Source organism: Xyrauchen texanus, chromosome 13 (genome assembly GCF_025860055.1).
Source record: "Xyrauchen texanus isolate HMW12.3.18 chromosome 13, RBS_HiC_50CHRs, whole genome shotgun sequence".
NCBI classification, from domain to species: Eukaryota; Metazoa; Chordata; class Actinopteri; order Cypriniformes; family Catostomidae; genus Xyrauchen; species Xyrauchen texanus.
This window is the reverse complement of record NC_068288.1, coordinates 8,103,949-8,116,652: the sequence shown is the minus strand read 5'-3', so window position 1 is coordinate 8,116,652 and position 12,704 is coordinate 8,103,949. Positions and strand designations below refer to the sequence as shown.

General features: G+C 40.4%; 1 protein-coding gene across 1 annotated transcript in view; it reads left to right on the top strand.

The window, feature by feature from the left end:
- Window positions 1–12,256, top strand: part of LOC127653954 (coiled-coil domain-containing protein 85A-like) — a 40,160-nt gene extending 27,904 nt beyond the window's left edge. Inside the window, exon 4 of the mRNA XM_052140834.1 lies at window positions 11,315–12,256. Coding sequence (XP_051996794.1) covers window positions 11,315–11,333 — 19 coding nt within the window. The 3' untranslated portion in view covers window positions 11,334–12,256. The remainder of the gene's footprint in view (window positions 1–11,314) is intronic.
- Window positions 12,257–12,704: the final 448 nt, after the last annotated feature.

The window sequence follows — 12,704 nt, the reverse complement described above, 5'->3', positions numbered from 1 at the left end:
TATATATATATATATATATATATATATATATATATATAAACATGTACATTTAACAACAGCTGGATGGAAGAATTTAATTTCATATCCTGAAGCCATATCAACAATACCCACGCCTTTTGCAATGTGTGTCACACTGATTTTAATATCGGACACGGTGGGGAAAATTACATTACCCTGCACATCAAATCACAGCGGCACAATTTGTATGCATTTAACCTGCCTCTGCCATCCAGCACCCCCCTTCCCCTCCCGGATTTGTGTACCCAAATGTTGACAGGTATGCTTGTAACAGGCTGCGTGTGTGACATGACACAAGATTACACAACTAAAAGTACCACCTACTCTGTATCGAGGAAATGTATCAGATTTCTCAACCCTCTGTCCTCAACTCTGGAGAACGACTGGTCATCCAGGACCATGAATTCCATAATTTTGCTCATAATTGCTTTGGTCTTTCCGCTGCTCATATCAAGGCTGCTGACTTGTGGCTGGCTCTGAGCTCTGGCTAGCTTTAGCCACTTTCCCTTTTTTAGCTTCATTTTTAAAATGGGCATTTTCAGCTGGGCGATGGTGTTTTAAGTGTCTAATTAGGTTTGTTGTTCCAAACGTTATTGTGATGGTTCCCCCGTGGTTTACTTAAGCCTTACAATTATTACAAATTGCGAACTTTATGTATTCTTCACAGTGAAGATCTTCCACGCCAATGACATGTTTACATGCAGCTGTGACGTTATTGCCTGTGCCGCTGGCAACAAAACGGACTGGCTTGGAATCAGAAAGAGGTGAGGCTGACCAGCCGGTCACCAGTCTGGGCATGCGGAAAATCGGCTGATTCCGGTCCCTGGCCAGTCGATCGGTGCATCTCATATATATATATATATATTATATAAATATATATATTTACAGATACAATCACTAATTCCATGAGATCCACAAGTATAGGAATCATACCTGCTCATCAAAATAGTACAGGATTATTTTCATCTTATCTGCAAGGTCTGATGAGGGCATTGTTTCTTAAGAGGTGTCATGAAAGCCGTTTTGAGGTCCACACAAGTGATCCTTTGAAACTGTGTGCAAACCTGAGGGAGTGAAAGAGGAAAATATATCTGTGAACGTTTAAGTCTACAAAGAATTATGGAAAAATTATGTACAGACAAAATTGTACTTACTTGGTCCTACAAAAAGAGGCCAGGCCATCTTTCTTCGATGACAGAGACCAAGGGCTGCTCATTGACCATTACTTTTCCTCTAAGAGGGAATGTAGTTTCCATTTTGGTCTCGCTTCTATCAATGACACACAGACCACTGATGTGAGCAAGGGAGTTTTTGCACTGTACTTTTATGAGAATTGGTGTGGACCCCATGTAGATGAGTTTATAACACACCTAGTGTATTGAAAGTGCGGACACACTCAGAGAACAGGCACAACAATGCTACACGTCAGCCTGGGTGCCAATGCTTGAGCCTGTGGTGTCTCAGCAGCAGATTTTGACTGGCACAGGTGTATTTACAAACCTACACTGCATGACGTGTGCTCTCAAGGTAGATCTGTATACGAAAATACACAAATGTGAATGATCAGGTTCATAAAAGGCAAATTAATGAATGAACAATGAAATAGACAATTCATTTTTTATTCTACTTTATTTTTTTTAGTGGATGGCAAATGCTGCACAGCTATGAATCTCCCCTATAATATCAATAATCATTATCTCCTCGGAATATTCTATAAAGCAGTCTTCAACTGTTAGGGCAATTGTTTCAGTATTAACAAAGGCAGCTAATCTGGCTAACGAGGCAACAGAATCATATGCACAACTTCCAAACGCAATTTAACTGTGCAGCAAAATCCATCGCAACAAAAGACAAAAATGTATTTATATTATATAACAGGATTAAAAATACAGCTAGATTTAAACATTCAGAAATGTTGATAACTTACAAAGAAAAAGTAGTAGTGTCTAAATTTTTCCTAATTAACCAATATCGACTAATTTAGGGAAAAAATGACTCAAAGAATTCGGTATATTGAAATTGTATTTTGTATTTTTTTTCCGGGTTCAATACAAGTTAAGGGCAATTGACAGCATTTGTGGCATATTGATTACCACAAATATTTAGAAAAATGTTTACAAAAATCTGGGATACAGCGAAGCACGTACAATGGAAGTGAATGGGGGCCAATTATTTTAAGTTAAAATACTCACTTTTTTAAAAGAATAGCCACAAGACATTAACAATATGCATATTAACATGATTTTAGTGCAATAAAATAACGTACTAACTTATTGTGTGTAATATTATAGCCACTTTTACAACTTTGTTGCCATGACGATGTTGTCAACAAACCCCAAGACCTAAAATGACTGTAAAAAAGACATTTTCAATAGGGGTGTGACGATTCGATCTGACAAGGCTTAGATACGATTATAAATCTGTACCTTAAAATTACAGTCCATACAATCCAGGTTTTAATGGAGCAGGGTCAGAGAATGAAAAACATGTATTTGTAGCATGTAAAGACCAGAGTAAAGGTAGTTTATGATTTTAAAGGCAAACTTCAATTAGCTATAAATCCTCTATTCTAAACTAGTATTTTTTATTTTATTTAAATGTTTGATTTCTTGTCATACAAAAAAATATGTCTGCTGTACTTCGTTTTTATAGCTGTAAAAAACAAATGAACAAATAATATCAGCAATCTGGTTTGCCTATATGCACTTTTTGACTTCTCAGACATTGTGTGTGTGTATGTGTGTGTGTGGGTGTGTGTGCAACAAGCGCTAATGTCAACAGACTTGACTGCATGCACTGGATAATCACACTCGATCAGCATGTTTCACTTTGAGTATGCAAGTTTTAAACAGTTGTCTTGGTGCTTTTGTGATACTTTGGCTCTCTGTTTCAAAAAACAAACATTTTACATGCCTGTTTGAGTTGTGTGAATGAAAACCACATCTGCACCTAATAAGTAGATGTGGCTGCGTGCATGGGAAGATTGTATTTAGATATGATGGCTGTGCATATAAAAGGTGTGAACTGTTCTCGTGGGAATTTGGTGACAATTAGGCTGTTTGTTACAGAAAATAAATATATTATGTTCTTGAAAAGAATGACAACCACTACTAATGGAAGCACACATCGGAAGATCACATTTGATGTATTGACTGTGCAAATAAGAGCTGAAAATGTTTTATTGTGGTACTTTTGTGATGAGCTGGATGTATGTTGTGGTGAGCAGGGCGGGGCCGAGCAGCGTCTGGTCAGAGTGAGGCCAGGAAGATGAGTGGCGAATGAGGTCCACCTGTGTGCCACACCAGTCTCACTTTCCAGTGAGGGGGCGGCAGGAGTATTTAAGGAGAGGAGACAGCGGCAGATGAGAGAGATGCACAAAGCCAGTTTGTGTGGGTCTTTTTATGTTCAGACGTAGCTGGACTGAGTTTTTGTTTTGTTACACACTGAGAAGTGTTAAATAAATGTCTACATGTTGGCCAAGGTTGTCCCAGCTTCCTCTTTTGCCATCTTTGAATTGCTACACATGTATATAAAATAAACTTATTCTGTGGTTTAAAAGACTGTATGAGTAACTGTTTGAGCGAATATAAACTACAGACGCTTGACCTGCGTAGCCTGTGTCGGCACAAAAGCCGTTATGAATCTGGCAGCTTGTAACATAGATGGCTGTAACAGAAACACATATATATGACGCTACCCTGCAGGGCCCAGTTCTTAAACATCACATGTGTGACGGCACGTATTAAAAGGTTAATATATCGCAATCAGGGAAGAAGGCAACAACAATGAACTTATGTTGGTCAATGGATGCAATAATGACACAGAAAGCCAAACTATCTATCTATCTCGATCCATCCATCCATTAATTTGATCTTAAATAGGTTTGCTGGGTAAACTTGGCTGCATAAACTTTCTTTATTTAAAAGTGTGCTTTTTTCACTTTAATCTCATGTGCTCCGCTCCGTGTCTGTTGCAAGAAGGTCCGTGTAATATAAGATGGACACATTGGGTATTAATTTATAATGATAATCAATTCTGAAATATCGGAATCGATGCATCAACATTTCTTTAATAAATCGATGCACCTTGATGGGATTGATGCATTTTTTCCACCCCTAGGTTTATATGACTTCACAGCTCAAATAATACATAGGTTTAACAGAAGAATTAATGTAACTGCTTTAATAAATGTTTAGGGTTCACATTTTTGTGACCCTGTGATCTCGTATAGTGGAGCGGCTAAGTGCTTATGTTTGGCAGAATCGTTCAGTTTATGATACAAGCGTGAAAATTGGCATGAGCAGTCTCCATGGGTCACTTGACAAGAAAATTGTCAGAGCCACTTGAAATTTCAAGATGGCGGCCATTTTTCAAGATGGCCGACACCTTAGTGGAGCAGTTAAGTGATATAGTGGTTTATTTGGTGATACAAGCATGAAAATTGGCATGAGCAGTCTCTGATGGTCACTAGACAATAAGCCACCCACAGCTACTTGAAATTTCAAGATGGTGACCATTTTTCAAGATGGCCACCACCTTAGTGGAGCAATTAGGCTTAAGAAATCATTTAGTTGGTGATACAAGCATGAAAATTGCTGTCTCAAAGGGTCATTTGACAAGAAACCGCCCACAGCAACATAAAATTTAAAGATGGCGGCAATTTATCAGGATTACTGCCGCCCGCCATGTGGATCTTTAAATGATACATTTTCTCATTGAAATGTATTGGGTTCCTCAAGAGACTCTGTCAAGAGAGGTAGTTTGACTGTGTTTTGTCTGACTCCTCACCCATGACCTGTCCAGTTTGGTAAAGCCTGTCAGGAGTTGCCTCCCACCGGCATAGCTCTCAGGGTTCATTGAGGTACACAAGCTGACATATTAAACATGTCAAATTAATACTGAGAGGTGGGGAAACAAAAATAAGATTAATAAATTAGCACAGTTGTGGTGCTGAACGGACAGTGCACCAAACAAAAAATTGAGCAATGACTAATACTGAATGTCAATAAGAACAGATCCAGAGGCAACAGCGACTCTGGCTGACACAGCCATGGAACCATGACAAACAGAAAGTATCTCAAACAATACTAAGGAACTAAACTGAAAATGTCACAGTGATAGTCTGGTGACAAAATAAAACATGATGCGCCGATGTGGCGAGGGGAAGCCGAGCCATAGGCCTACACTGGAAAACATAGAGGACTAACACTAGCAAAAGAAACATGCAAATAGGTTCTAGCAGGGGCAACTACATAGGCATGTGCAACTGAGTCCATATCTGAAGCACTTACACCTTCCAGTACATGCCTTGTTGCACCCACATTTGGTCAACTCCCAACAACTCTCTGCAATAGGTGGAAGTGGAGTCCAGAAGACTTTCCACTCTTCATCCTTTTTAACCCATCCCCAGTCAGATGGGCTCGGCATTTGTGGATGTCGCTTCAATGTCTGTCCCCACACGTATCCAGCCTCATAAGAAGCACATTTGGCATGCTCTTTGAGTGCTGCTTGAGTTGATGGGATCAAGTCATATTGTCTTTGCTTTCTGGCAAAGAGATCAAGCCTGGCCTCGTTCACAGTGGTGACATCGCTGGACCTGTCATACATTAGCACAACAAATCTCTCCAAAGCTTGCAGGTCACTATCCTCCACTGCAGAGGGACATTTGCTGAGTCTTGCAAATGTGTTTGAGACCTCATCACACACGTCCCATGTTTTCCAGGCAGACTTCTTTGATTTGCCATGGAAGGATGACACAATGTCACAACCACTGAAGGCATGGAAGAAGAGGATACCACGTGTTTTCTCTGGTCCTATGGCTGAAACCACCTCATGTATAGGGATCCATCTTGTCTTCTCTCCTTTGCCAAACGTCACCCACATTTTCTCCAGGCCAAGTTGCATCAAAGACGGCATAACAGAAGTGGCTATGATTAAAATGTCTGTGTCACTGGCATCAATCATCAGGGATTTGTGTCCTTGTTTCACTGTATGCTGGGCATGAAGGAAAATATGCGTGTCTGCCTCTTCATGACTACATGGGGCTACTGCATCCAGGTTAGTAGTTTGGTTGCTAACAGCATCTTCTCCCTTCGTCACAATGACTATATTGGCTGTTTTCATTTCTGTTACTTTATCAGCAATAAAATGGAATAATTCCTGCTTGTTGTTTTCATCCCGTAGGAAGCTTTGCCAGTTTGATGGAGTTTTGCCTGTGCCTGTTACTCTCCTTCTGATTGCTTTTCCCTGTTTTGACCTTGCCTCAGACTTCAGACTGGACTTCCAGTAAACATCGAACACAATGTCCGTCCGCCTGTATGTATGGCTGTATGTCTCTATTCTTGGAAGTATGTCATTTATTGCATATTCATCAAACGTCTTGCTTGAACGTGGTGGCAGTGTATTCACCATAGCTGATCCATCCACTATAAGAACATCTGATTCTGGCTTTTTTTCTGGCAATGTCACTTTCGCTTGAAATAAATCAGCCAGGTGTGATTTGGTACACGTGTGGAGTTTCCCTCCATCACTGAGAGAGCCGGGAGCTGATTGGTTCTCATGCATGAAGAACTCTTGTAAGTCACACTGCCTGTTCTGGCAAGAGATGAATAGTCGGGAGAAAAGTTGGTTGTCACCCTTAAGTTCCATCATCTTGGAGTTTGTTCCACTGACAACTGGCTTGTGCTTGAAGAAAGTTACCATATTCTTCTTGATAGGCTTGTAGAAAGAGCATGGACTGTCAAGGCTCTGTAGATCTGTCACAAAAGACTTGAACTGTTCTTTGCCTTGTTGGTGATGTACTGCTATCAGCTCAGCTGAACTGACATCAACAATGTCCTTCGTGTCCAACACAAGCAGATCATCTGATTCTTCCATGAAAGGGTTACCCATTTCCCGCATCACTGATGTGAGTCGTTTCACTTTTTCAAAAAATGCTTTTTGAGCAGCCTCTGTTTGTTCATGGTGATGATTACCTTTCTTCACATCTTTAGCTCCTGACACAGCTTCATAGTTCGCAACTAGACAGCTCACTTCTGGACCTGCTAACATCCAGCAATCCTTCGAAGTGCTGATGGGTTCTCTGTCAGCCCGACTGCTCCCCCATCACCTTTGATCACAGCATTGAGCCATTCATGAGCCTGATCAATTGCCACTGCAGAGAAAGCCCTATCTGACTTATGTACTACAAAGTTCCCCTTGTGGAACTCTGCAGCCACTTCTGGATGTTGCTCCTCAATGCACATCATGTCTCAAAGGTGTATTGGAAGCCATCGAGCATAATTTACATTGTTGTTGGCAAAAAAGAATGGGACAAGTTCAAACAGTGACTCACGGTACAGTCTGAAGTTACCTTCTCGAAATGATCGGATCAAAATGAGAATGGTCAGCTCCATCCTATAAATGAGAAACCACAACTTGAACTGTGGACTCTTCTGCTCCTTGCACCACACCTCAAAAGTGGTGTTAGTGTTGTCAGGTGTCTTCTCCTTGTACTCATTGTATGCATCTTTCATGAGCTCATACAGACTGCATACTGTTATCTGATGTGCATACCGTGTTCTAGTTACACTTGATGCTGAAAGAAATGAATCTGCTGTACCAGGTGAGGCTAACCCAGCCTCACTGAGAGCACTAGTCCATCCACTGTCTTTGAGTAGCATTCCGATATATTTAAACGCTGTCATTTCAATATGTAGACCTCCAAACATGATCACATATTTGTCTTCTCCATATTGCTCTGGCCAGTGCCATTGGATCTGCTTTGCAAGAGCATATAGTGGCTGGTCAGCAGCTATGACCGGCGTTTGTCCTGGATTCAGGATTGCTACTGTATCCCTAACTTTGTCCATAACATGTTTTATTGACAGAGTGGGCCTGGTCTCGGAAGAGGGGAAGCAGTGATGTAATGCTGACATTAAAACCCTGGCTCCTCCTTTGGGATGCATGGTAGGCTGACCATGTTATAGTGGAAAAAGCATTGACTTCTTGGGTTAGGCTAAACTTGTCCAGCCATTCATACTCGGGTGCAAAGTTTCTGCTGAATACAATGAGGTCTGGCAATGGTAGGTTGGCTACAGTACGGGGCTCTGGGTTTTTCTTATTGAAAAAAGCTGGTTGGATGTTAGAGAAGGATTCAGGAAACTCAGGAACCTTTTTTGATCTGTTATCTGAAAGGTGGAGTGGTGGCCTTATCTGGCCGCCATTGTTAAGGGCTGGATGTTGAAACATGGAAATATTGTACCATGAAAGGAGGTATTTGCTGTTGTTGCTGTGGGATTATGGTCAATGTTGTCCATAGCAGATGTGGTGAAGAGTCCCTTTCGCAGAATCGGTGGGCATACAACCCCATCTACAACATATTGGTTCACTACAGATTCTCCTACCAGTGCGGAAACTTCCAACACCCTGTCATAGGAGATGCTAATTCCATTCTCATGAAGCATATCAATAAGTTGTCGTTTTCGTGTCTTTGCATACACCGCCATCCCAATGTATACAGCAAATGGAGTTTTGCGGCCTAATGAGTGTCTGTGGTATGCTGCATCATCTTTGCACTTAGAGTAGCAATTGTATTGCAATAACTGTGCAATTGCAATGTCTGATTTGAATACCCCATGATTCAAATGTGACTTGATATCTACACCATGTTCAATATTGCAGATGAACTGAAGAAGGGTTGGTGGAACAGATTCTTCAACAAATCCCTCATGGAATTTGTTGTCAAACTTTATCTTGTGATTAAGCATCTCTCTACGTATGATGCTGGCAGCCTTGGCTAAGTGAATGGCTTCAGCTGTACTGTATTTGCTTACATCAGAAAGAACAGAGCTGATGTCCTTCTTGAATGCAAGCAGTACATCACATCCTGCCTTGTGTTCTTCTAGCTCAGGTATGCTAGAAAGCAGCTGCTCCTTCAGTCTGGTTGAATTCACATCTGGTGATTCGACACCAAGTTGCTGCAGTCGTTGCTTGTAGAGAGAGGCTAGATCTGCAAGCTTAAATATAACTGGATCCGTGCCGTCACTTGTGGTCTTCATGTCCGTGATGTAGATGACAAGTTCTGAACAAATAGAGGGATACCAGTCAAAAGCTGAGCTTTTGAGGCTCTGCTCTTGATTGATGGCATTAAGATGGTCTCGCTCTCTGTTGTACAGTCCAACGAGACAGGCAGGGTGGTATTTTAATTCCTGTGCAACAACATCACCAACAATAAGCTTTGCAAGGAGCTTCATGTCGCTTAGATTCCTGGCACATTCATTGACTCTTTCATTAAGTTTCATCGTCATTGCTTCTCGTAAGGGGGACATTGCACTCTCATCTTCACATATAAAGCACAAAGCTTTCGAGGGCTGGGATCCTCTTGGCCTCTTGACATGGATATCTTTGGTATCTTCAGTGTCTTTAGCAGCAGTAGATGCTCTCTTTTGGGCCCTTTCCAGCTTTGTGTTATTGAACATAAGTTTACAGCTTGAATGATATTTTGCTCTGTTTCTTGTCAATGTGTTTTCTATGCCATCACCTTCATCTAGTCGGGTTGGACTAAGTAAGATAGGCAGAGCATTGATCTTATGACATAATGGAACATTTCTTGCAATGGTATCATAACCAGTACGATCGTGCTCTCTGTTGAATAAACTCGGATGAATAAGTTTTTCCTTGGTGTCCTGCTGACAAATGAAACATCTGTCCCAGTTAGTTTTCTCAACTGTTATGATGGCTTCTGCCATGTCTGCAGCAAATGTATAGGCAGAGGCCTAGGGTTTATCCTTTTAACACCTTTTACCAAGCACTTTGATGTATGGGATACAACTAAGTTCATGCCTTAACCCTACACTTAGTCCGATCGTTCATCCAATGCCATTTATATCCCGTGCGATCTGTACACCATCTGGTTAACTAAAACCCCATTAACCTTGGCTCGGCTCTCCCACGCTGGCAAAACCTGTCAATTCAGGTGCGGCTATCTAACTGTTTTGGGGTAGATTAGACAGCATTTGGGATACTAACTTTACAATTAGCTGACATTGAACCCCACTCTGAGTTTAACAGCAGTGATATATCACCAGTGTGCCCTGGTAGTGCAGATATTCACTCTTGTCTAATCTATCTATAATCAACAAATCAACACAACTGTATTTTGATGCGTTAAAAGTTGTTCTTTAGAATAATCTAAAACATCTAAAATAAAATGACACCAAATCGTCCTTAATGAAAAAAAACCCAATACATTTCTATCGGAAAATTGATCTTTTGAGGATCCAAGGGTCGGCCATCTTGAAAATAGAAATTTCAAGTGGCTGAGAGTGTTTTCTTGTCAAGCAACCCTTAGAGACTGCTCATACCAATTTGCATGCTTATGTCACTAACTAAACAGTTATATCGCTTAACTGCTCCATTTAGGTGGTGGTAATCTTGAAAAAAAGGCCGCCATCTTGAAATTTCAAGTGGCTGTGGGCGGTTTCTTGTCAAATGACCCTTTGAGACAGCTCATGGCAATTTTCATGCTTGTATCACCAACTAAATGATTTCTTAAGCCTAATTGCTCCACTAAGGTGGTGGCCATCTTGAAAAATGGCCACCATCTTGAAATTTCAAGTAGCTGTGGTGGCTTATTGTCTAGTGACCATCAGAGACTGCTCATGCCAATTTTCATGCTTGTATCACCAAATAAACCACTATATCACTTAACTGCTCCACTAAGGTGTCGGCCATCTTGAAAAATGGCCGCCATCTTGAAATTTCAAGTGGCTCGGACAATTTTCTTGTCAAGTGACCCATGGAGACTGCTCATGCCAATTTTCACGCTTGTATCATAAACTGAACGATTATATCACTTAGCCGCTCCACTATAAGGCTGTCCATCAGGGGAAAAAAGTGGCTTTGTTAATATTTAGTAGCTCAAAGGCAGAGCTAATCCTTAGAGATTCAACACCAATCCCAATTCGGCCTTTTACCCTAATTTTCAGTTTCTTGTCTTGTCTTTTTTTTTGTTTTGGTTTATTTTTCATCCATGAATGATTTCTGTAATCCTCTAGTAAATCATTGTATACATTATTAATTAAATCACCATCCACTTGCCTTAAATGGAAAACAGAAGCTCAGACATTCTGCTTAAGGTCTGCTTTTATGTTTCATGGAACCAAAATATAATAATAATACATGGTTGAATTTGCATGGGGTTGAATTAATAAGGACAATTTTCATTTTTTGGTAAACTATTCATTTAAACACTGTCTTGGTTTTCAGTGTTTTAAATTGTGACCACTGATGGTGAGATGTTTTGTTTCCTACACAGTTTTGATGGCTCCTCTTGACCACGCTTTTGCTTGGAGGTGTGCTTGTACGCCGGGCTGAGCAGTCAGGGCCCATTTCAGTTTACATTAAGGACCGACTGGACATGGTGCAATCATTTCAAAGGGGACCAGAGTGATGGATGTTTTCCCAGCAGTTCTGTTCTGGTGTAAGAAGACGCTCGCACAAACCACAGAAACAGACACACCCACATACGCATACACAGAGCTACGAGTATCTAAATGTTTCCTGTGGTTTACAAAGGCTTTACAGTTCTGCATTTGGGTAATTAAACACTAGGACCACCCCTCTCTAAATATCTGTGTGTCTATATCTCTCGGTGTCATTCTCAGTAGCAATAGGACACATGAAACAAGATGCTGTGGCTTTTTCTGAAGGTGCTTTCCTGCCCTTGATGTTTATTTATGCAGTTTCTGTTCAACCAAAGCTATCTAAAAAATACCATATGGCCAAATGTATGTGGACACCTGGACATTTAATTTTAAAACCATTGCCATTAATGGGGAGTTACACAAGAAGCACAATTCTCTAGAATGTCATTTTATGATGGCTTAGTCAAACCCGTTAATAAGAACGGGGTGTCCACATACATTTGGCCATGTTGTGTAGCTCAATATTCATTTCTCATCCAGACTTCTGCAAAGACGTGACAGTATCATGTTTGTTAGGTTTTCCATATCTTGGTTCATTTTTTACATGACTGATGCCAGTGGTGTGTATGCTGTATGTGCATCAACAAATACAAAATAGACTGTGTACATGTCAGTGACTGAACAACTTCATCAGTGTTTTGCACTGATTCTGTGTATGTATGTATGTGTGTTTATTAGCTTTATTATTATTCCCTCCCTCCAAGCTCCTGTATATAAGCTAATGAGGTGTTTCTTCATGTTGTTTTATATACAGAAGTACAGCATAGAACATATAGTAAATGAATGGATTAGTTTTATATGCATATAATTACTATTATTTTTGACTTATATTTATTATTAAAACAATAATTATATGAATATATCAATGTGCAAAATATTAAAGGATTTTAATTACTTACATGTGGTGTTTATTGTTTGCTTCACTAATATAAGGATAAGGTTTGGAACAATATGAGTGTGATTAAATGATGAAAGAATCTTTGAACTATTTCTTTAAAATTGCGATTCATTGCTCTATCTGGGTTCTTTATCATGGCATAACATCAATGAAGGTTCTCAAGCCTTTACAGTTTATATGGGGGAGGGGAGACTGGGGGTTCATGGATAACTTTTTTATTTTCTTGGCTGTTATACCATGAAATCTGAAGCTTTTCGCTTTGGTTCTGAGACCAAGCTTCTTGGCCGACCTCAATCCGTTTCATTGCTCCTCAACTGGGGGTG